The sequence below is a fragment of the Lycorma delicatula genome, chromosome 2 (assembly GCF_047948215.1).
Source record: "Lycorma delicatula isolate Av1 chromosome 2, ASM4794821v1, whole genome shotgun sequence".
Classification (NCBI taxonomy): Eukaryota; Metazoa; Arthropoda; class Insecta; order Hemiptera; family Fulgoridae; genus Lycorma; species Lycorma delicatula.
In genome coordinates this window covers 191,835,233-191,862,597 of record NC_134456.1, presented here as the reverse complement: position 1 = coordinate 191,862,597, position 27,365 = coordinate 191,835,233, and the positions used below count along the sequence as shown (strand labels likewise).

Below are 27,365 nucleotides of genomic sequence, written 5' to 3'. Positions count from 1 at the left end.
GTATGAAAAATCCCATGCCTGACCGGGATTCGAAAGACCTCTGTATGAAATTAATATTAATAATATTCATTAAATAATATTAAATATTAATTGATAATATTCATTAAAATTAATATTAATATAATTAATAAATTAATATTTATTAAATTATTTAAAATTTAAGTCACTTAACGTTTTAATTTAATAGGATTAAAGGGTGGGGGATATCAAATTTTTCCTCATATCTCAAAAACAAGTTGACCTAAAAGGTTGAAATTTGGCTATATTATATCTCAGCTTTAGCCTGATTTTTGACCCATCGGATAAGGAGACATCACCGTAGCCATATTTTTATTTTTTTACTATACTATAATTTTTTTTTAGCCTTTTTCAATAAATTTCCATAAAATTGGCCAGCTTACTGAAGTAAACATAAATAAAATTTTAAATCCCTAAAAATGGTGACTTAATGGGACCCGTATTTAGAGTATAAATTTTTCCAAATTTAGTTTTCAGAATAGAAAATCGAGCATTATCTAGAATTAATATAGAAGACGACATGGACGATTTTTTTTAAAAAAGGGGACCTCATTGGACCTGACTAAAAAATTAATTTTTTTTTTTAACTTTTGATACTTTATATTTTTTTAAATTTGTGACTAATTAAAAATATTATGTGAGGTAATTTTCAACCAAGGGGATCAAATGGAACCCAAATTTATGTACTAAAAATTAAGATTTTTAGTGATTATACTCTAAACACAAGTAATAATTGTGATATTAAAAACGTCATTTTAAGGGAGCCAATTGAGTCAAAAAGGTTTCTATTGAGAATTGTATTTTTTCCAGAATAATACTAAATATGGCATTATTAAATCCTTAATATTTAAGAATTCTACAGCGTACTTGAAATAAAAATCTTTCAAGGGCAAACCAGGTAACTTATGGAATTCTGTCATAGTTTTATCTTTTTATTTACTTCACATCTGCGCCGTAACTTTCTCAATATCTCTCATGAATCGTTCTCTTTTACTGATCTTTGTAACTGGAATCAAATGGATTCCGTAAACACTCCGAATTTTTGTGCATTCGATAAGGTTTATTAAATTTTCCTTATCTCACATTAACGATATTAATTTCAATTTTATGGACGCAATTAGAGCTACAAATGAAACGACCAACACATACCGGATCAGTAAAAAGCAAATAAAAGGAACAGAAACGAAGATGTCCACACCTAGCAACAAAAATAACAGTAAAAAATATTTTCTAATTGTCCTATAGTTCCCTTCATCTTTGCTGCTTTTTTTGGAAACAGGTAACTTGAGAGCAGGTTTTTTCTGTACCTGTAAACAATAAGAATATTTAGGAACTTTACAATGATAAAAGAACAAGTTTACAGAATAATCAACATTAACAAAAAGTATATATATATATATATATATATATATATAGATATATATTTTTTTTTGTGGATATACCGTTTGATTTTCTACTTTCAAACGTTTTATAACAGAGAAAAATTAAATTCCTGAATTATTATTGAGCGTTTTTTATGTTGTCGAGATGTGGTATGAATTTTTGTAGCTCTTTTAAACTAAATTTTACTTCCGTAAGCAAAATACATGTTTGTTTCCATCAAAGAACATTTTAAATTCATTTCAAGTACTTTAATTTTGGTTAGAAGACTACAGTAATAAAATGAATTAAATAACTCCAACATTAAGTAAAAAGAAAGAAACAATAAAAAAGGAAAAAAGATAATTTAAACAAAATTAAAGTAGACAAAATAAATTTTTAAATTATTTTGATATTTTATTTAAATAAAATAAAAAAAATCCACTGTAAGTTTTAAACAGTAATCTAAAGGCTAATTGTATGCAAAAGATTAGTCTATTTAATAAAAAAAATCTAATATATGTTTGAAGGTTTTATATTTAGAGGTTAAGTTATACAAATTAATCCTTTTGTTGTTTAGCAAGTCTTTTAACAAGATAAATAACATTCTTTTGTGTGTTGCGTATTTCTGTTACAATATTCATTTTAATGGAAAAACGTGTTTTCATTTACGAACGTGCTAAAGAATGCGACTTTAAATTTATTGTTCGGTTTTAATCCTTTTTGAAGAATGCTTCAAAATGACCTTCTATTATTTTCCCCTTACGAATTTTTTAATTTTTAATTCAACCTGGTTTTCTGGAGATAGAATTTTCCGCTGACTTTATGATTTATTGATAAATTCTTCTTTAATTTTAATAGTTCTTTGTTGTAAGAGTAAAACAGTAATTCACACTGTTCATTTAATTAAAGATTTTATGAACTATATACATACATTATTACTTACTTGCACGAAGTAAAGGAAGAAGTATTGTGATCGCGAAAAATTTCGGTTTTCAGATTTCAACAGAAGTATCCATTTTGACCATTCCTGAATCCATTTTGACTAGTTTCGGCGTGACGTATGTACGTATGTATGCATTCGCATAACTCAAAAACGAGTAGGATGATGTAATTTTGGATTTAGGACTGTTGTAACATCTATTTGTGCACCTTCCCTTTTGATTGCCAAATGCCTTTTGATTGCTCTTTTGAATTGACTTGAACAAAAATGTCCAAAAAAAGCCCAAAATCCAAAAAATATATATATTTTTTAACTTTTTCTTAATTGCAGTAATAAGCTCTCATTGAGAGACTTATAACGATATATCCAATATACATACATAAGTCGATATATATAAGTGGTACTTATTTTCATTGGTTCCAGAGTTACAGCCAAATAAAATTGTAATTAATAAGATATTTGGATTTTACAAGAGGAAGGCACATCGTTTCGAATTCGACGTAATTTCCTTTTTGTTAACATTTTTTTTTTTAATTTAAATATATTGATTTATTAATAATTATTAACTTGTGATTGTAAAAAAAAATTACAATTAATAATAATTCAATAATAACATAAAAAATATATATATATATGAAAAAAAATTCACTATTTCTTAATTGTAGTAAGTTCTCATTGAGAGCTCTTCAACGATATATAATAAGTGGTACTTATTTTCATTGGTTCCAGAGTTATAGCAAAATGAAATTTTAATTAATGAAATATTTGGATCTTACAAGGGGAACGCACATCGGTTCGAATTAGACTTCATCTCTCTTATTTTTTTTTTAATTATATTGATTTATTAATAATACACGTCTGATTGAAAAAAAAAATTACAATAAATAATATTCGATAATAACAACCAAAAAAAAATATCAGAAGTTATTTGTGAAACAAAATTTTATGTACTTTTCATTTTTTTTTAAAATGTGTATATGTAATTTAATAGGCATGCAAGGAAATCAGGTGGTATCCATATCACATTTTTTTAAAAAAAGGAAAAAGAGGAAAATCTTCTCGTTCTTTAATTGCGAAAAATTCTTACCGAACATCTTACCGTACATCATACATCTATTGGGTTACATCTAGAAGTTTATTATTTATCTTTATTACCGTTTGATCAATAACAAAAATATTGATTGAATTTTCCCTATTCTTGGAATACAATATTATCTTCGTATCTTGTACTAAGAAATACTTAAATTTTTTTTGTTGAAATCGGCCTGATATGCAGTGAAAAAATTGTGACGTAAATTCTCTCTCATCACTGAACCATTAAACTCGCCTTCGATTGGACCTAGTAGAGCTATGGGCCTGAGTAGTATCTTTTTTATACCCTAAGATTATTTTCTAAGTTATCTTTACAATTCATTCAAAATAATTTATTTACCAGTATAACATTAGCATCATACGAAAGTTATAACCTTTATTTGTAAAAGAAAAAAAAAATAACGGTACGTTCCAGAACTCTATAACGGTTATGTATTATTTATTATTAGTAATATTCTCAGTTATTTATTATTAATGCTCCAAATTAACGTAAATAATTGTTTAGTGAAATAATTAAATTTCTTTTTATTTTTCGACTTAGAAGAAGATAAAAGGTAATTAGTAATATTATTTTTCCCCATTTCGTTCTTTTTTCGAGTTATGGGAAAAGAATCTAAGTCTATTATATGAAGGAAGGCACTTCAGATGTAGAATTTTTGTTATTCTAAAAAATGAAATTTTTATCCTTATCGAATCATGTTTTTCTTTCAAAGTACAGGTCTACATATGAACGTAAATCTTCTTATACTGCAATTACGTTCTCCTTCAGCAACTTATCACTGAACCCGGCGTGTTAGGGTTAAATTAAGTTTTACTAAATGAAAAGTAACCATTACTTTTTTTAGGACAGTAATTTTCTTTTTGTTTATTTGAATTTCTCAATTTCTTTTGCTTCTCATCATGAAATTTACTTTTTCCAAAGGTTGTGAAAAATCTTTGAAATGAGGCAGTATGATGCCTAGTACTTAAATATAGCGGGATACGCATCATTTCTTAAAAACGTTGCTGTTTTCAGGTCATCAGCCATGTTTAGTCATCATATTACTGAACATTCTGTAATTATGTTGTATAATGCAAAATTTCCATCGCTGGTTGCTAACGCTTTCCTTGGTTAAATGTTCTTCTCATACATCGCTTATTTAAAACATATTTTTAAAAATATTAAATTATGATACTATTGTAGTTGCCAGTCTTAGTAAAATATATAGCTATATAATGATATATAAAACTAAAATGTTTTGAAAGCATCAAGAAATACTATCTTGAAGATATATATCATAAAGGTTGAAAAATTAAGTAATGAAACAACAGACAACATACACGAACACTTTCTATAAGCGACTGATGATCAGGTGTATACGATCACTACTACAGAACGAGCAACATAAAACCGTACCTACAATGAAACCGTTACCCAACACTATTTATGAAAGACTCTCACACAACTAGCGCGACTAGTCGATGTATATGGTATATTACTACTGATTGTTGCTGCCGTTTGTCAGGTGGTTACGTAATAGTGCAGTATACGTTTTGTTGCAGTGCAATATTGCGAGTGCAGTTATGTTTGTGTAAAATGCCTTATTCAATTCAGGAGAGGATAGCTATAATTGAGGCCTATATTCGTTCTGGGTAATTTGAAGAATCACGTCGAGTTTTCGTAGAAAAATTTCCCTATGCTGTATCCCAGAAAAGAGTAGCATACACGATTTAGTTAAAAATTGGCATACAACTGGTTCGGTTTCAAATGCAAAACGAAATAGGCAACCTTCCGTTATAACTCCACAGGCCACTGCCTATATTGAAAGAATTACTGCCAGTCCAAAAAAAAAATCACTTCACAAGTTATAACAATAATCTGATATTAAATAACATCTTGTTGTAAAATTCTTCATGAATTAAAATTGAAACCATATTGCCGTTACAACTGTTTAACAACTGAAGGAGAGATACAAACCGAAACGGTTTAATTATTGCAACTGGCTTCTCGAAAACATTGTTGGTGGACAGATAGAATTGTCTACTCGCGATTTTTTCCTTTGAGGTTACTTAAAGGAGGAAGTTTATGCATCTAATTCTCACAATATTGATGAACTGAAGGAGAAGATACAACGAGATTCAACGTTGTTATCAACCAATTGACAACAACGTTTTGCATCAGACGACTCTCAATATGATCAGTCGAGCACAAAGCGGCATCGATGCCTAGGGTGGCCATTTTGAAAATCTTTTGTAACAATAAGGTAAATAAATGCTACATTTAAATTACGTTTTATGTTTTTCTTATTTAATTTATCCGTAACATTCATAAAATTTTATTTCAATATAACCTACCGGCTCCGCAGCGGTTACGTTATGGGTTCGGCTTTATGTTGCTCAATCTGTATGTAACAAAAAGATGGTAGCGAGATTATGCACGTAGACGTTAAGTACAGCAGAACCCGCTCCGGTGCTATGTGAGGCAATGTGTCCATTCCAACTACTTAAGTAAATTCAGTCATCTTTGCTTCTATTGGAAAAATAGAAGCACTTTCTTTCAACAAGGTGAAAAGATAAAGATGCTACGATTTGCTGATGATATAGTAATTCTAGCCGAGAATAAAAAGGATTTAGAAGAAACAATGAACGGCATAGATGAAGTCCTACGCAAGAACTATCGCATGAAAATAAACAAGAACAAAACAAAAGTAATGAAATGTAGTAGAAATAACAAAGATGGACCGCTGAATGTGAAAATAGGAGGAGAAAAGATTATGGAGGTAGAAGAATTTTGTTATTTGGGAAGTAGAATTACTAAAGATGGACGAAGCAGGAGCGATATAAAATGCCGAATAGCACAAGCTAAACGAGCCTTCAGTAAGAAATATAAGTTGTTTACATCAAAAATGAATTTAAATGTCAGGAAAAGATTTTTGAAAGTGTATGTTTGGAGTGTCGCTTTATATGGAAGTGAAACTTGGACAATCGGAGTATCTGAGAAGAAAAGGTTAGAAGCTTTTGAAATGTGGTGCTATAGGAGAATGTTAAAAATCAGATGGGTGGATAAAGTGACAAATGAGGAGGTATTGCGGGAAATAGATGAAGAAAGAAGCATTTGGAAAAATATAGTTAAAAGAAGAGACAGACTTATAGGCCACATACTAAGGCATCCTGGAATAGTCGCTTTAATTTTGGAAGGACAGGTAGAAGGGAAAAATTGTGTAGGCAGGCCACGTTTGGAATATGTAAAACAAATTGTTAGGGATGTAGGATGTAGAGGGTATACTGAAATGAAACGACTAGCACTAGATAGGGAATCTTGGAGAGCTGCATCAAACCAGTCAAATGACTGAAGACAAAAAAAAAAAAAAAAAAAAAGAAGCACTTTCACACAATTTTTAAGTAGTTGATGGAAGAAAAAAATCATAGTTTCACATGAAATAAATATTTAATTATTATTTCAAAATTTATTTTTTTAAAGAAAAATCAAAGAAAACATTTTTAAAAATTCATTTTTATAATAAAAAGAAAAAAAATCTGATGTGGATATCACATCACTCCCTTGTACTTCTATTAAATTACATATATTTTTTATTACCTTTTTTTTGTTATTATTGAGTTATTAATTATTGCAAATTTTTTTTTCAATCAGAGGTTAATAATTATTAATTAATCAATATATTTAAACTAAAAAAAGGAGATAAAGTCTGATTCGAACCGATGTGCCTTCCCTTTGTAAGATACAAATATTTCATTAAAGTTTTTTTGGGCTATAACTCTGGAACCGATGAAAATAAGTACCAATTATGATATATTGTTGAAAAGCTCTGAGTGAGGGCTTATTACTGCTGTTAAGAAAAAAATCCAAAATCAAAAAAATTTGGATTTTGGGCTTTTTTTTGACACTTTTGGTTTAGTCGATTGCAATCAAAAGGGAGGTGAACAATTAAATGTTATAACAGTTCTAAATCCAAAATTTCATCATTCTACGGCTAATCGTTTTTGAGTTATGCGAGATATATACGTACAGACGTCATATAAGAGACAGACGACACGCCAAAACTAGTCAAAATGGATATTTCCGTTGAAATTTGAAAACCGAAATTTTTCGCGATTACAATACTTCCTTGTACTCGTACAAGGAAGTAAAAATTAATTTTTTGTCTAAATGTTTAATCGGTTAAATAATGTATTATTGTTAAACAGATTTACAATAATTTATATAAAAATACACAACGCACCGCCCAAGTTGAATTGTACTGGCGACAGTATAGCCATCATGTAGACAGTTTTCTTAACCTTCATTAACGTCATTAATCTTATCAGTAAGACAAATTTTCTTTTAAGGCAAAAGATTTTAGATAAAATTATTGATCACTGGCTTTATTCAATATTGAATAAACTAACAACCCGTAAGAAAAAAAAAAAAAAACGGACACTTAAAGGAAAAAAAATTCCTGAACCCTGAAGATGATTTTATTATATTAAAATTTCAAATTTATTCTAGAAATTTTATAGGAAATAAATGGGGAAAATGGGAAAAGTAAAAATCAGAAATCATCGTGGGGTTGGGCCTCCATGATGATTACTCAATACTCATGACCAATTTTCCCGTCAAATAAATATTTTTTTAAAAATTCAAGGAAAAATGTAAAATTTCATTAAAATGAGTCCCTACTCTGAATTGCTGCAGTAAAAAAAATATGAAGAATGAAAATGGCTGACCTCGCCTCTGTCGGTAAAATTTAGTAATGTCGGTAATTTTACCGGTAAATTAGAAATCAGGGAAAGAAAAATTAGTAAAGTTGTTTGAGCTATTTTTGTTTTACTTTACAAAAAAAATAATATGTTTGTTCTGGTCTACAGAGCTATACCAGAAATACAAAAAGTAATTAAAAGAAAGGATGAAACCTTAAAAACTAAAAAGCAATACTTTTTAATTTGATTTGGAAAATATTTTGGTAAAAATTTCCTAAATTTTTAAAGAAGAAAAAATGATTCATTTTTAATAATTTGCATAATATATGAAATTTTTAGTTATTTTCAGCGTTTTCAAGTACCTTGCAACTGTTGAATATTTATAATTAATGTTGCAATAAAAATATACGTGTTTTATCTTTGACAGTAAAATGATAAAAGGTATTCAATAATAGGACAAGCGACTAATATATCTTAAACGTGCTATTTAACTATAAGCACGATCAGTTCATGTCGAACTCAGTGCATTTAAAGGAATGGTTACTCTTGTAACTTATTATGTGCACTTGAAGCCTCTACCCTAAAAGGAAGTAATCCAAGTATTTAATAATTAATTAATTTAAAAAAATCAAAAAGTCTTGAGATATTTATTATCTGAAAGTACATTTTTTAAATTAAACATTTTTATCAAAATCATTTTTAAGTCTTTATTCAATATTTACGAGGATAAAACATATTACGATATAAGATGATTTTTAAGTGTAATTTATATACGAATACTCCAGTTTTACCTCTATTGAATTAAAAATAATGTTTCGCAATATTAAAAACTATTGAATCGATATTTTTGAAAATTAAAGAATGCTGACTACAATTTAATTTTAAATTTAATGCGATGTTTAATTTGATTAGGATTTCCATGGCGGAAAGATGGCGTCTCAACCTTTTATTCTGAACGTTCCAAGTTAGAATCTAGATCAGGATTGGAATTTTTCTTATACTAATTTCCAGACCAAGAACGTCCACATCATATTTCACGCACAAAATTCGAGTTTATATGTTGACATACATATCTAGTAAAAAATATTTGGGTTTAGAACTACAGATCTAAAAATAAATATATGAATTGTTTTAAATTCTATCTACAGATAGAGATAAAACTACTGACCAAAAAATATCTTTTTAATGTATGTAGAATGATAATCAGTAGCATGCGTGACTACAGTTTGGCTGATCGACATTGTATGATATAATAACACAATATCACATAATTTATTGTTCCCGGTCAGGCTTGACATTTTGCGTCATATTTATCAATATAGGTGTAACCGTATTGATTTTAATAGAAACAGAATAAATGAGTGGACTAATTCAGCAATCATAAATTTTACCAACAATGATAGTCCAACTAAAATATGACTTGCCGATGTATCTAGGGAAGTTTTTTAAAAAAAATAATTTATATTCAAATCTGAAAAATTTTCATGTAAAAAACTTACGATTTAAAAACTAAAAAAAATATTTTTTCATCTCTTTTCAAATTTGAAAATTTTGAAGTAGAAGCTAAATTAATAAAAATTACCAACAATTTAATGACGCCTAATTTAACACCATTTCATAAGTCAAAATTTAAAGAAAAATTAATTAAAATTATACTTATGTGCAATACATACAGTGTTAATAAAGTATAGGAATCGTTAATTAACTTTTCAATTTTTAAACATAGAAAAATTAAATTTAGTAAATGCTTCTATCTAGAAGTGATGTATTTTTTCTGTATGAGACCACTGCAGCCCAAACCTCTAGGGAACCCTCATTGAGGGCCACTCAAAAATTTTAAATGGAATGTGTAGGTTTGTAACACACCATTTTAAAAGGCACTGAAAAAACAATTACATAAAACACATCTGGCTATAACACCTAAGAGAGAATTGAGACCATTTATATTTTTGGGTTATGACATCATTTTAAAGGGCGCTGAAAATAAATCGACATAAAAGACATGGGGTTGACAGCTCTAACCAAAACGGTGGCCATTTACTATTTTTCACAGCTAGTTCAAAAATGGTCCACAGTATATCCAAGTACTACTGATATCATACAAAAAAGGTCATTTTTAAGTAGTAGAATTTCCTAATTTCTATTGTTTTGGTGTTTCAATGTTGTGTAGCTATTTAAAAGATACCTAAAAAGTGTTTTATAATTGTATAGATTAATAATTAATTGTTGACTCTTAGCTGGATAAATATGTTATAAAAAATATTTTTGTGTGTATGTAGCCATCCAGTTTTCCATCAGATAAAACCATAAATAAAAAAGCGAAATTAGAAGAACTTCATTATGAAGAGGGTTCACTCAATTCTACAAGAAACAAATTGAAACAGACAGAATACTTGAAAGAGATTTTCCGCTACAACTCGGTTGTCAGAAATCAAATGTTATACAAATGAAGGGCGATTTTGCTTGTAAAAACTTGCTTGATAATTTTGACTATTATGGTATGTTTCAGCATATTAGCATGTATATATATTTAGCAGGTATATTCAGCATTTAGCATGGTATTAAACCATGCTTGAAAAATTGTATTTACTGAGATATTAAGGACTGAAATAGCTGAATATCTGCTGTTTTGAAATTTACTACGAAAAATATGAAATTTTATTTTTTCTGTTTAATATGTCGTTTAAATATATCAAATTTGATCGGAATATTTGAATTAATTCTCGAGGTATGAATTTTTATTGCAAAAAAACAAACTGGCGGAGAGCTTGAAAAAGAAGCGAAATGCATCTATTCATAGTATATTTGCTTTTGTATATTTTGAAGTTTCAACAATTTCCCAAAGTTTATTTGGAACCTTATTTACTGGAAAACCGATATATGTATAAACGTATTTTTGTGGTCTTGGCTTCCATAAAATTTCAATCTTGCTTAGTAGGAAGCATCTAAATATCTTAAACCAAAACATTTAATAAAAGGTAATATTTTTTGTGTTAACTCATAATAAAAGCTCGAAGCATATGGTTGGAATGTGAAATGAAAATTTATTAGCGTAAGAAAATTACCTAACCGGGATTCGAAGACAGGATCCTTAGGATTGAGAGGCTGTGATGGTACTACTCTGTATATTTTTTACTGAATAAGAACGATTAGGAGATAATAGAAATAAATAAATGAACAAATTACGCTGGTTAGGTAATTTTAGATAAATGAAAGTATTTTATATCAGTTTATTTATACGTATAACACAGATTTAAATAAGTTACTACTTTTCAAGATTAAACACTGTTTATATTTTTAGTATGTTTAAAAATAGTATTTTTAGACTATTCAATGAAACTGTATTCCTTAACTACATTATTTAATATAGGAGTTACAACTTTTCAAGATTAAACACTGTTTATATTTTTAGTATGTTTAAAAATAGTATTTTTAGACTATTCAATGAAACTTTATTCCTTAACTACATTATTTAATATAGGAGTTTTCACCCTTTTCTTTCTTTCTGTACATGTCTTACACGTTAAAAATAATTTTATCTTAATCTTTCTTATTGCTTTTTTACTATTCAAACAAACTGATTGTGTTCGTTGCTTCATATAACTTTGAAATGGAGCCTTTTTAATTATGATGAAAAAAGATTTTTTTACTTTTAAAAATAAACGTGTCTGTTAAATATATGAATATTCATTTGCTTCTTTCAATTTTAATTAAAAAGAGCAGACGCTGTGTGAAAACAAGACATCTGCCGTACAGATGATACGCTTTGTTGCCACTGTAAATCAGCTTTGTTTATAGCCACTCAAAACTAATCGGGTTTTTCAATTATTTATTTATTTCAAAATAAATAAAATATTTTGTTAGATAAAAATTGTTAAAACATTTATGGAACTACGTCGCAGTGAGAAGTTGTCTTTCCACTAATGTTTTAATGAAAGCAAATTAAATGATAAATGTCAGAAAACAATTTTTCTGACAAAGAGAAAGCGTGCTCTATGTTTATTTTTTTAAAAAATAAACGAATTTTATATCTATCATGTCTTCTGTAAATCAATATTTACTATTGTTAAGATTGCATTCAAACTGGTCAGTGATTCTGAAATAAAATATAAAAAAATTAAATAGATAATTAAATAAGTTCAGTAAATAGATAAATCCCTTTCGTAATTGAGTTATTACTTATCAAAATTTTGAGGTGTAAACACTTAGATACGTAATAGTTCTACCTGGTGTATCCAAAGTAATGTTGACGCTTCTAATAGTACAATGGAGGTTATAATGTACCGCGACAGAAAGTCGTAGGTATACTAAAACAAGTAGTCCGTCGGTCTAGCTAGCAAGAAGTTAGTCAGTCACTTGATTCCACTCCTGTTGTTAATTTTGCCTTTTTCGATTCCAAATTTTACAAAAAGTATTTTTCTCAGCTTATTTTTTTTTGCGTTTGGTAAGTAGTATTTTTCAATACTCATTACCAACTATCCTTTTTAATACTACTTTCTTACTCACGTTTACCTTTTAGTACAGGAGTACTTTAAAAAGTCAAAGCAAATGTGTAATTAATGAACGTTTGTAACAAAATAACTTAAGAAAATCCATCAATTTTGCGTTCATAAATTCAAGCACATAACTGATTTTTGCACATATGGTGCGTAAAATTATAATAGAATGAAATTAACTTGAAGAAAATTAAAATTTAAATACGCCTAGAAGATATCGTAAAAGAATATAAAAGAAAACATTAATAACATGCAAAAATATATGTTAAAGAATATTATTTATAATTTTCATGTACGACACAAAACACTGCCAACACTAAAGAAGTAAATAACGGTTTTAAAAAATGAACACCTGAATTTACAAAAAAATTTCACCCACGAAAATTTACGGAAAATTCTGAGGAGTGTGTGTTTTAGATGGAAGAAAACTGAAAATAAGACAATTGTGGTACAAAGCTAGATATTCGTTTCAGTTAAGTAAATGATTTAGAACAAATGAAGATATTCAGACGGGAAAACAGACAAATTATTTTTTAAGTCTTCATATATTAGCACAACACACGTAAAAAGTTATGGTCGGACTGATGACTATTGATTGATGACTGATATGGATTGATGACTGTTAATAGTTACAAAATACCATATCGAAGCTGATGTTGGTGCTTATTTGCAATGCTGCATTTTCTGAATGGACTTTTGCTTTTTAATTTGGCTAGAAACAAGGTAAGTACAGAAAAAATATTAATGGTAAAAATTTCAAAAAATAGCTGGAACAAAGTTAATACTAAACTTTTCACCTCGTTTTGTTCTATCATGCTCACTATCATAACGCACGCCCCAAATTCAAATTAAGAAAACAAGAGTTCTTACAATGGCTGAAAAGTAGAAATATACGCTATAACTTTCTTATTAAGTAAAATATCGAACTCGTTCAAAGTTTCTACTATTATTTGTCTTCAGTCATTTGACTGGTTTGATGCAGCTCTCCAAGATTCCCTATCTAGTGCTAGTCGTTTCATTTCGGTTTACCCCCTACATCCTACATCCCTAACAATTTGTTTTACATAATCCAAAAGGTGCCTGCCTGCACAATTTTTCCCTTCTACCTGTCCCTACAATATTAAAGCGATTATTCCAGGATGCCTTAATATGTGGCCAACAAGTCTGTCTCTTCTTTTAACTACAATTTTCCAAATGCTTCTTTCTTCACCGATTTGCCGAACACCTCTTCATTTGTCTCTTTATCCACTCATCTGATTTTTAACGTTCTCCTATAAGATTGAAATGTGATGACATTTCAAAAATTGTAATCTTTTCTTCTCCTCGCAAATTCCTACTACATCTACATTTATCCATTTATTCTTTGGATAAGGGCCTAAAACTTATCTAAGTAAAGTTTTTTGATATCACCAACCACTGGCCCAGGGGGTGGAAAAAATGGGGTTTCGAAGACAAAAAAAACATACCTCCCTTAATAGTCACAGTATCGAATCACTTTAAATTTAAAGTGGTCGTTAGTCCTCTAACCATTACCTAAAATCTTTATCTGAAACAAGCTTTGATATGATCAACCCTTACGGCCAGGGATGACCAAAATGTTGCTAGAATTGTAAGAAGATGGCGCTGTCGTATGCTAAACATGTGAAACGTTTTTTTACATACAACCATTGTCGTATTGAGTAATTTTGAAGATTTTCTTAACTTTAAGGTGGAAATATTTTTTATCCCCTACTTATCATCGGTGAAATCCTCGTCCGCCTTCCGGCGTGCCGAAAGGGATTTTTTCTTCTTCTTTTATTTAGTCATTAAAATAAGTAAATGGCCTTAAGTGCACTGAATATACGAGGGTTATTTTTTTTTCAAGATCCGATCAGTCACAAAATTAAAACCACAGTGAAAATAAAAAAAAATTATTTGTAAAAAGTATTTACATAGTTACGCTATTTCTCTACATAGTCGCTACTACGACTTAGACATTTGTTGTAGCGTGGTACCAACTTTCCAATACCCTCGTCATAGAACGGAGCCGCCTGTGTTTTCAGCCGTGTTTCTACGCTGGTCTGTAGCTCGATGTCGGTGCAAAAATATTGTCCTCCTAGCCAGCTTTTCATGTGAGCAAAGAGGTGAAAATCGGATGGAGCCAATTCCGGGCTGTATGGTGGGTGATCAAACACTTCCCAACGAAAACGCTGTAGGAGCTTCTTTGTTACAGCTGCAATGTGCGGCCGAGCATTGTTATAGAGAAAGACAATGTCTGATGACAACATTCACCTCCGCTTATTCTGAATTGCCCTTCGTAGACGTTGAAGAGTCACGCAGTATGAGGCTGCAGTGATGGTCGTGCCACGTTCCATGAATTCTACCAAGAGAACTCTATTCCGGTCTCAGAACACAGTAGCCATACACTTTCTGTTGGAGAAGGTTCGCTTGAACTTCTTTGGTTTACTGGGAGAATGAGAATGCATCCACTGTTTGGATTGTTATTTTGTTTCTTCAGTTTCGAAATGGACCCATGTCTCGTCCCCTGTGACAATTTTTTTCAAAAAATCTTCTCCTTCATTGTGGTAGCGCTGGAGAGATGTTAGGCTCATTATACACGTTAGGCGCTGGAGAATCGTTCATTCTCATTGTTTTGTGATGGTCGGACAGCATCTTGGGAACCCATCTCGCACACAGTTTGCGGTAATGAAGACTCTCACTCACAATGGTGTAGAGAGCTGACCTTGAAATTTCAGGAAACGAATCACTCAATACAGAAATTGTGAACCGACCATTTTATCGAATTGCCTCAACCACTCGTTCAACGAGATCATCGGTTGACACTCGCTTCCTTCCCTGACCGCCTGCATCATGAACATTTGTACGTCTTGCTTTAAAGTTCCTGCACCATTGTCGCACTTTGCTGTCACTCATTGAAGTTTCATCGTACACATTACTTATTCGTCGATGAATTTCAGCTGCATTACACCCCTCAGCCTGAAGAAATCGAATTACCGCACGCACTTCACACTTGGCTGGAGATGCTATAGTTGTAGACATGTTTACGCGCTAGCTGCGTGTTCAGAACTAAACGAAGTGACGCGGCGTGATTGAAGGCCATACTAGAGACGCTGCGCAACACATATGCGCAAAGGTTCATCCGATTTTTCGCGGGTTTTTATTTCGCGACCAATCGGACAAAAAAAAAATAACCCTGTAATTTCTCGCGCGATGTTAAAAGTCGCCACTACCAATTACACAGCTTATAATGTAAGTTCGTCTCAGAGTTACGTGACAACAGAGTAATTTCTTTGTTCCTCCGGCCGGCAACTTTTAGCTGACGAAATTATCACTTTAAATTTACAACAATCTGCGCACATTAGCGACATTTTGTCATTGTTCGCCTGCCAGTCTTCGTTAGGAAAATCGCACTTTTAATCAATTTTATTAGATATTTTTTTTTTTAAATAATGAAATTTTCTTGATTGTTTTATAGCTTGAACATAAAAAATACATAAAATAATAATATTATTACTTTTATAGGCAATATTCTGATTTGAGCGGTGTATTAATGCCGCTAACTTTAGTTTGTCCCAAGGCAACCTTTTCATCTGCAAACAATGAAGAATAAAAATAACCATGATGAAACCTACATTTTATTTTATTACTTACTATTTAGGCAATCAGTTTTTCAGTATTAAAAAATCAGTGTTTTTATGAAATTAGTATCTTAATTATAACGAAGTTCATAGACTATTTTTTCGTATATCTGTGTAGTAATTGTAAAAGTAAAGTATATATATATATATATATATATATATATATATATATATATATATATATACTTGTAAAAATAAGATAGAACTTTTATTTATTTAACTCTCAAAGTAAAAATAATATAATTTTTTGATTATACTGTTATATTTTTGAATTTTCCTAATAAAGTTTTTTCTTTTTCTGTTTAGCCTCCGGAAGCACCGTCAGGTATTAAGGTATAAAGGCAGAGTTACCTTTATACGCATTTGAATATCCTTATAAAGTTTAATTTTATTTTAATACTATAAAATAAAAATTAAATTGAGGAAATTATTTTTGCAGGAGAGTGCAGATACTCTTCGAGCAGGAGATATGTCAGTCGGGAAGTTGGGACCAATTCCTATGTTGATATCGTCAAAAGTTCCCAACAACGGACAGACTACTGGCATCACTTCAGTTCAAGTGAAGGCTGCTTCGAATGGTAAATCTCTATCAGGTAAGTGCTATTTTAATAAGTTTTCAAATTTATAACCTGAAATCAAGATATTACGGTTAACTGGGATGTCAGCTGTTTATAAAATAGAGAGACTGAACAACGTAAAAAAATTTAATTCTAAACATAGGTTTCATCATGCTTATTTTTATTCTTAATTGTTTGCAGATGAAAAGGTTGCCTTGGGACAGAGTAAAGTTAGCGGCATTAATATACCGCTCAAATCAGAATATAATACTTTCTTGGTGTTTTAAAATGGCAGAAAATTTAAAAAAGAAAAGGAAGAAGGCAAAGGATAAGCAGTCTTTTGGTTTCTTTAAAGCATCAAATTTTACATAACATAAAAACATGTAGTACTGATTTATTTTCTACTTAAAATTTTTTATTGGTAATCAATTAACCTTGGAGCCATCTTACCGTTAATATGAATGGGATAAAGTAGTGTTTGAAAAAGAATTCTTTTAAAAAGTTACATGATTAATAACGGAGAAAAAAGTACCAAGTCACTCTTGCAATAACAAACTATGTGTTTACTACCTTCAGTGAAAAAAAAAGTGTTTTAAAAATCAGTTCAACTGTGATATCGAGTCTAACAATGAGAAAAGATTTGATGTTAGGCAAAGGTTATGATAGGAAATTTTTAGAATATTTTAGATATTTCACGTGGGCTTAATGTCGAATTAGATATAAAAATATTTAAATAATTTATATTTTTATTTTATTATTACGATTATGTAAATTTTAATTTTAATATAAAAAAATGCTACTGTTAATACGTTACGTATGATGTTAAAGTTTATCAAGCTTCAGACTCATCGGCAAAGGTATAACATGAGTAGTGTAAATCGATAAAGTAAATCTATTTTGGAAAATAAAATAGTTAAATATTTTTAAACTGTATTTTTGACAAAAAACCATTATTTCATTTTTTAAATTACTTTCTGAATCCCTAGATTAAAATGGCAGCGATATTAAATTTTACTAATTTGTATGAAGTAGATGTGATCGTATGAAAGCACATAAGTCCAAAAAAAACATTATTACACTGAAAATTTTGAGAGAAATAATTTTACTAAGTCGATCTACAGCAAAGAAAATAAAACTAAGAAACTGTATAACATTATATATTCTGTAAAGTAAATGGTTATGAAAGAAAACAGTCTTTTATACCGCTGATATGATTGGTATTCGTAAATTGATTACACGTTTAATCAAAAGTAGAAATTCATTTAGGGCTTCTTTAAACATTGCAGTCTTCTTAGTAAAAAGTTGCAATCATTTGTTTGCTTTTTAAAAATTTTACAATGGTAAATTCACAGTTATTGGATATTACAAATGGAGTTGTAGACAGATGTCTGTTCTGATTGAAAGTAAATATTATACTTTAAATTGATTTATTATAAAATAAACTATGTAATTTTGCATCTTAACTCAGCATACAACAACAGTATCTACTGAAACATTTTTTAATAGCTCCTTCAAAAATGTTATTTTATTCTTTACTGATTTTCCCTCAGTTACATCGCTGTAATTGTTATTATGAACTATAATAACTTCTGACTTTTGTAAGTTTATATATATACATATAACAATACATGTTATATGTATGTGTATGTATGTATAATGTATATATATATATATATATAAAATACATATTTTACTTAAAAATATTACTTAAGCTTTCTCAGGTAACAATACACATTCATACACATATCATATAATGATGCTTAGAGAATTCTAAGTCAAATGTTATATATTTAATTTATAAATCTGTGTAATTGATTGGTTAACCCAAGAAATTAATGAAGGTAATATTTTTTAGTAAAATATGTCTTTTTATTATATTTAATTCTATCCAATCAAGAGGAAAATAAACTTAAATAAATTCATTTAAGTGAATATATATATATATATATATATATATATATATATATATATATACTCGTATATACAAACATACATATACCTAACCTAACATATATGATAACATATACCATATAACCTAACCTAACCTACTGCTCTAGTAAAGAGCACCGTTTTTCTTAATCCTTGCGGGCAAATGTTAAGGCAATCTATTTTTTGTCTCCTTCCTATTTCTGATGTGATCCAAATAATGTACCAATTATTTACTAATTAGAATAAAATATTATTATTATTAGCAAATAAAAATATTGACTGATAAAAAATAAAAGATATATACACATTTTTTAAAATTTAGCCAGATTTATTACCAGATTTTTTTTTGTCAGTTCATAGGTTAAATTGGTAATTTATAAATTGTTTAATTGTCAAGCATTGTTAAGCAATTGTTTAATTGCTTTTAAACAATTTAGATGTTATAAATACAATAAAATCAAATTACAATAATATAGCTGTAGAAAATTATACAAAATCCTGAATAAATAATAAAATGACAGTTGTTTATTTGTTAAAGAATTTATTTACTGGTATTTTACGGATTGGATCTTGAAAATGATAGACTAAATTTCGCTTTAAAAGTTTTATCCATTCTACACAATTAACAACCGAGATTATAAATACATAATAATTGGTTTGGAGAAATTATTTTAAGAGTTATGAGAATTACCGTAAAACTACAGAAAATTTAAAAACTCTATTTTGAACATATCTGAGGGTTATTACAAGTAATGCATTAACTGCTGCTTGAAAATTAAATATTTATTCGTAGTTTGCTGTTTTGTTACACGGAGCGCTGTTACACTGTTTCAATCTTCTTACCGATACTTTCATTGTAGTTCTACAATATTTCACTAGATAGCGTCACCTTCTTTATTTGCCATGTGTTTTTAAGTACAGCAGGTCTACAATAACAATACTTAGAACTTCGTGCAGTACTTGCGACTGCTGCTGCAATAACTTCTGCTTTATATTTATCTTTGCATTAAATATTTTAATTTCTACAAAAAATAAAAAAATAAATAAATAAACATATATGATAACATTTTTCGTTAATTTATTTCAGCTTGACACTTTAATTTGTATTCCTTTAAATATAATTATTTTATTGCTTTTAATTAATTGTCACCGCTAATAATGAATGGTGTGCAATTCTACTAAGTGTAATGTCATAATATTTACCTACCCCTAGTTCTTGTCATCCGCTTTTAAGTTACAATCAAGATTTATATTTAACTATAAATATAAAATTAATAATAAATAATTAAATTATTAATAAGATATAATGTATATCATAATTAATAACCATTACTTAATTAAATTTATGACCACACTTTTATTTTAAATCGTATTCTAAAACGTCATGCAAAAAAAAATAAATGAAATAAAATAACGGATTTAAAACTAAACGACTAATTAAAAATATAAATTATTCAATTTTCACCTTTTTCGTAAACACTGTTCAATGTTTCGTATAATTTAATGTTATTCGCTATGAAAATCCTACGTTCAAGTCACTGTCAGCAATACAACATCGAAAAATGAAAAAAAAAAAAAAACTGTGAATTTCGTGGATTTTCTTTTAATACGACAGATCATTGTCGAGAAGATTGTAAATCATTATAATTAGTCCACGATTTTTTTTAGATTTCTTTTTGAAACTTTAAAGAATCTTTGAAATACTTTAGGCAGCTCTGATAGTTTGTAGCAGGGAGAAATGAGTTTGCGAAAAAACTGATTTTGTTAGCATTTAATTCCGTTATTGAAAAATTTGTTTTAATAAATTGATGTAATTAAAAAAAATCGTTTTACTGTTATCTCCATTAACGAGAAAAATTTTTACCGAAGAAAATCTACGTCAGGACCCAAAATTTCATTTCTCCTCAAAGCAACAGTTTCCTAAAAATTTATTTGTTATAACTCAGTTTGCGTCATTCTCATCGGAAAAGAGAAACGCTGAACAATATCTTCTGAATAATATCAGAAACATAAATTCTTATTATTATTGATTATATTGTAGTGACTGCCTACATAAATTTAATCATTATTCGGTCGGGTGAATGGATAGAATCAACGATTTTTCAGTTGGCAAGTTACTTTAGAGAACCTTAGTGTAAATACAATTAAAATATGTACATGCGGAATGGTCATTAATCTGAAGGCCGTTCTCTCCACTGTTGCCTTTACCTGTTAATCTCATCTAAATGTCTATGTTTACCGGTCTACTTACTCAGGTTCAGTTAGTTGTCAGGAACGATTATCTTATCCAATTTTAATTAGGACTAAAGCCAGTTGTGAAAGAAAAATTCGAAAATAGTGTACGATGTAAAAAATAAATCATGGTTGAAAAAAATCATAAACAAATATGATTTATATAATCATGAATAATGTGATTAATATTCCCTCAATACTCCTACAGTAGGAATAATAATAATTCAATATTAAGCTAAAATTGACTAAGTAGATAATTATGAAGAAACTTAAGCCCTAAGTCGTCTTAAATGAGTAAATTTAAAGTGATCGAGTTTAAGATTTAAAAATTACTAATTTGATAGCTGCCACTTGAGATACATGATATATCACATCATTTCATCGTAATACAAAAAAAACCTTAATTATATTCTAAAAATAACTATTCTAAGGTGTGTAACCTCTTATAAGTTGTTAAACACGTTGATGATAGTAGAATAAAAAAAAAGAAGATTAATCATTTTATAAATTAATTTGTTTTATATATATATATATATTAAAAAAAACATTACAGATTGATATGATATGATTTATTGTACAAATGTACAATTATAAAATTATCTAAATAGCATCATAAAAAGGCTATCAAACCAAATCTACTTTATTATACATTTACTTACCTCACTTGGCGATCGTTTAAATTAATTTTTATTTGATTAAAAGAATCATGTAATAATGATCATTAATCTAGTCGTTAGCTGAATTCTTGAACACGACATTATAACATTTAATCATCACTATATATGCCGAAATAATTAACATTGATAGCACATAACTAATAGTGATGAATGCGCTGACAGTTGATTGTTAATAACTGCCTGAAATCCGTAATTATCTGATCCCTTTTAATATAAAGTTCCAGATAAACTTATTTTAAGCAGCAAGCCGATCAAATAGCCTGTTACATTTTAAAGATAACACAGTTTGCTCCAGCGTCGAACTAATAAAAGTATATTAATTGTTGTCTTACGTCTTGAATATGAGAAATTTTCTTACATTTTTGAAAAAAGCCGCTGGAGTTGAAAAGATAGACAGTATTCTTCCACAAAAATATCTAGTATAAAACTAGTTTGATAGGCAGGTATAAAAGTGAAAGTCCTTTTTTTATAATAATGAATAAACATTTTTATTGAATTTAGGTATTGACATTTGATGATAATAGTTACTGTATGCCAGTCTTTATGAATTTGTTCCATTAGATTACAATATTCTTATATTTTTTTTTAATTAATTTTTCTTTTTTAACTCCCCCAAGACGACCCGTCCACGCTAAAAAGCTTAACACAGTCGCCTCAGGGTTTCATGGCAGCGCCGTCTGCCCTCCATAGCTCGTCCGAACTCGGACATCCCATCGGGATTTCCCGTGCCTCCTCGAAAACATACTAATCACCTTTCCGGTGATCAGAATTTTTCTCCGCAGGAGAGCACCCTTCCAGTCCATATTGTACCTGATCAAGACACACATTTCGTTTGCCCTTCACAGTTACGCGTCCCCCCCCCATGCACACCTCTAGGGTCCCCCATGCCATCATCGGGGAGCTCCGACCCACCCACTCTTGCGCGTGAGTAGGCCCGAACACCCTAGGCATAGAGGCGCCTCCCTGGCCCCTACACGCATCAAGATGGACTTGTACCTGTCCTCGATCCCCCACGCATTCCCATGACCCCTCATTACTTGTTGCGCCATGTCTCGCTCGCCGTCAGCGGTAGAGCACCGCACATAATATCCCCCCACTCCATGTCCATCGGTATATCCGGCAGCATAATCCAACAACAACATGAGCAAAGACACATAGTAAAATCATAAATTCCTAACCTAGCAAAGTACATTAACAACTACAAAAACAAAACACATTTCGACGCCTCTTTTGACATCGAGGGCCGTGTGCACGTCAAGAGGGTTCCTCCTGCCTCTTCGCTGTTAGTACGAGACGAGCCATTCTCTCCATCCATTCTCACTCTGGAGCATGTGTCAGACGACGTTATCTGGTGTTAAGGCCACCGGAATGTGACGTCTCTCGTTCTCCCACCTGACACAGTCGAATCAGGTGTGTTCGGCTGTGTCAACTGTCGCACAGTACCTGCAACCCGCCGTTCTCCTCCTCTTGAAGCGATGCAGATAGCTATCAAAGTTCCCATGGCCCGTAGTGGCAAAGTAGTTGAGTGAGGCAGTATCCAACTTCACCATGCTTACTTCCCACCCAAGCACTCACGTCCGGAATCAGACGCATAGTCCACCGTCCTACCTGGCTCGCTTCCCACCGTTGCTGCCAGATGGCCATGATCTGCGCCCTTGCATTCTCTTTGTTTACACCTTCAAATCGCAAGCATCGTTCCTCAACCAATAGGTCTATTGGCGGCGTTCCCGTAATGACGCAAATCGCGCCATAGGAGACCGTCCTGTAGCCACATGTCACCCGCAGAAGCAGCCTCCTATGAGTGGCCTCCAGCTTCCTCCTGTACTTTTGAACTGCCACTGCCCTTTTCCATGCAGGGGCCGCATACAATAGGACTGATGTCACGGTTGCAGCTATGACTCGTCGACGTTTCTCTCGTGGCCCTACTGTGTTCGCCAACAGCCTCGAGATAGCCCTCAGCTGTTGTTCTGCCTTCTTTATTGCTTCCTCCACACGAGGTCCGAATGAACGGCGCTTGTCCATCCAGACCCCGAGGTATTTGGCCCTCGAGACTTGGCTTATCTCTGCACCATCGATGGTGAGGCGCATCTCCCTTAGCTGGCATCGACCTGCAAGCCCCAGCGCCTCCGACTCTTCTGGTGCTATTTGCAGACCGTGACTCACCATCTAATGGTGCACCATTGCCAAGGCAATGTTTCCCTTGGCCTCCACCTGCCTCTCATCCCTTCCTTTGATCAGTAAGGCCAGGTCGTCGGCGAATCCGAAGACTTCAACCCCCTCCGGATAAGCCTGGCAAAGAACTCTATCATATGTGATGTTCCACAAGAGAGGGACCAGCACAGAGCCTTGCGGGACCCCCGCTCGCATCTGAAACACCCGTTCGCCAGTATCCGTGAACGTGCACACTTCCCTGTCACTTAATATTCTTATATTACCGAATAATATCGAATAATTTTAGATGAAAGTATATCCGGATTGCCAAGACAATTGTTATACAAACAGGTTTTATAAACTTGAGTACAGACAACGATCTACCATAACTTAGGTTATTGTAATATTGTAAATTTAACATCTGAACTACAATTATCGTAACATCTGAATAAATTTACATTTTGCAAGTCTAAAATTTTGTACTGTAATAAGTACAACGGAACATACTATTTCCACGACTGCCCAAAAATGAATTTAATGTATTTAGGGTGTGTGTATTAATGTTTGTTCTACCGTAGCAGCTTAATAGCTGACCCGATTTAGATGTATGACCCCAGATTGGAATCCTTACGTTACTGGCAGTTATATGTATAGTAGTGGAGATTAGCCGGTTGAAGCACTAATTTTAATGAATTGAATTAATGAACTGTAACTGTGAGCCTCTGTCACTGTGATAGCTCTCTCACTCAGTGTCTCTCTCTCTCTCTCTTTTTCTGTTTAGCCTCCGAAACCACCGTAAGTCATTACTTCAGAGGATGAATGAGGATGATATGTATGAATATAAATGAAGCGTAGTCTGGATTTAAACTGAATGATTTGAATCAATCGAATGAATTATATTACAAAATTAATGTAATTAAATTTACGTTAAATAAAATAATATTAAATAAATTTAAAATTATGTTTAATAATAATAATGGGCTTCCCGTGGGGAAGAGCAATGTTTGTCAGCAACGTTTTTAATATGTATAACGGTATATATTTGTACTATTTATGATAAATAGATTTATGAATATCGATTGTTAATTATATTCTATCATAAAATAAATTTTGCAGCTCATTCGGCAATCATGTTTGATAAAAACTAAAGGTTCTTGCTTCGATTCTTACCAAAAATTTGTTTTTTTAGCGAAACTGAACTTCTGTCAAGAACCTTTGTTATTTATTAGTTTCTATAAAATATTGTGATTAAATACTAAATACTAATTATTTTTATTAAATTTTTTTCAATATTGCTGAGAAAACTTATGTTAGAAATTAAAAAAGTTATCAGATTATTTTAATTTAGAATAATAAAAGCTTTATCATTTAATTTAATTTCTGTAGATGCAAATTTTTAAACAGCCTTTTCCATAAATTTCCTTTTAATTATATAATAATTCACGTTGAAGATGAAAACTAATTCAAACTCCGATGAAATTACATCTATTGAGGTAACAGGATGTAATGAAAATTAACTGGCCTACTACCTACATTGTAACTAAATTCATCGTTAAAACAGAAGTGACCTACATTTCCGTATCAGAATTTTCAACGAGGTAATATTTGCCTATATTAATGTACAAATAGATTTTTAATGAGTTCATGAATAAGTACAACTAAAAGATAATTATTTAGTTCGTAAAAAATGTAATCTAACATGAAAATTACTGAATTTATTTTATTTTTTATATTTTTTAAATTTAACTTAGGAAATTACCTTTTTTTTTTTTTTTAATTTTCACTCATTATTATAAATTATGTTACAACGTTCTTTAATAATAAATTTAGAATAAAATTCTATTATAACGTTTGAAATGAAGCGAAATTTGTTTCTTAAAGACTCCTCTTCTTGCTTTTCTGCTTTTGTTAAATAAAAGTAAGAGTAATAACAGAAAAGTAATTTCCTCTTCGTGTAAAGTATTTTTAGGTTGACTTATGGTTAAAATAAATGATACATCTTAAATGTTTTGTTTGAAAATGAAAATTATGCAGATTAATTTTTCGTAAATTTTGACAGACGTATCCTTTCTTATAAATTATCGTATGTCTTGTTTCATTACAATTAGAATATGAAATAATATAATCGTTATTTAATAAAACAATGCAGGAAGTATTATTCAACGTTGTCATTTAAGTATACATATTTGCTTGAACTATTATTTTGTTTCACTGGCGATAATGATTTTTTTTTATAAATTTTATTACAGAAACTTTAATACATCAATTTAAATCTAATAATAATCGATTTGTAACGTCGTTACCTATAGATTTGTAATGTTTTATTCTCCAAATACTATTCTGTTAATCTATGCAATTTATTTATTTATTTTTTTTGGTGTAATTAAAAAAAGAATTGATATAAAACTAAATAAACTTAAATTTATTGATTGCAATAACCTAACTGGAATTAAATGGGTGTGAAACGAGAAAAATTTATAAAATCTTTCCTTTTTAATTGATCAATAACTGATCTTTCCTAAAAGTACTTTCTTAATTTAGGGGGATGTTAGATCAAATAAATGTTAGTTATCAGTCTTTTTGCGAATAACAGCTATTTTAGCCAGGAATGGATTTTAAAAATGGGGAAAAATTGTTACGCTTGTTTTCATTAGCTGAATAAAAAAAATGTAAAGTATAATTAAAAATATGGTAATTAATTATTACAACGAGGACGAAATGGCATTTAAAAAATAAAAACGAGTGCGTCGGGCCTGGATACTCGACGGAAGCGAAGCTTCTTACGCAATATAATTAATCATATAATATGAATTATTAATGTTGAAAATTTATGTATACGCAATATACTCAAATGATAATAGTTTTTAAGTTTTATTAATAAGAAATATGAACTAACAATGAAATACATTGTATACAACAAAAATATTGTATACTATAAGGAATGTACCGTTAATTGAAGTAAAAATAACAAATATGAGCGTGATCATAAACCGTTCACAGAGTAAGAGTATCGTTCTTTGAACACGATTCTTGATTGAACTGTGTTATCAGCTAGTGCGGGACTCTCGATTTTTTTCAGATGATTCCCCATCTCGAAGCCGGCGCTAAGAAGCTGAGAAATAAACAAAGATTCGATTTTTTTTCTTAAATTATAAAGCGAATTATTAACCTAAGTACATGGGAAAAATGTAACGCGACTCGTTTTCATAAGGCATTACCCATTCTATGGGAAATTATCGTCAACAAGTTTGTTTGTATATGTGTGCTGATGAATTGTAATTAATAACATACATGTATAGATGATCTTAAAGGTATTTTATAAAATTCTAACGAGAATAAAAAGAATTCTCAAGGAAATTTTACCGGGATGATTTGCTATAAATTATAATTCAGCGAATACTAAAACATAAGACTTGAATAAATTACATTTTCTCCAAATGTAGTCTATTTAAACACTGATAAATTGAATTTACTTTTATAAATAAAATATAAATATTTATACTTTTTCCTGTTAACTATTGACACATTTTTATTAATTATACCAATCCACAATTATTTAACATTGTTAGATAACAGAAATAACATTATTTTTTGGC

At 30.2% G+C, this 27,365-nt stretch overlaps 1 protein-coding gene across 5 annotated transcripts in view; it reads left to right on the top strand.

Moving 5' to 3' along the window:
* Positions 1 to 27,365, top strand: part of LOC142319528 (aquaporin-like) — a 246,385-nt gene that overhangs the window by 97,260 nt on the left and 121,760 nt on the right. For 4 of the 5 annotated variants that reach the window (XM_075356908.1, XM_075356909.1, XM_075356910.1 and 1 more), the window contains exon 2: positions 16,663 to 16,816. In XM_075356908.1, the coding sequence (XP_075213023.1) occupies positions 16,663 to 16,816 (154 nt within the window). Of the gene's footprint in view, positions 1 to 16,662; positions 16,817 to 27,365 lie in introns of those variants that run through there. The other variant, XM_075356913.1, reaches the window with a different exon arrangement.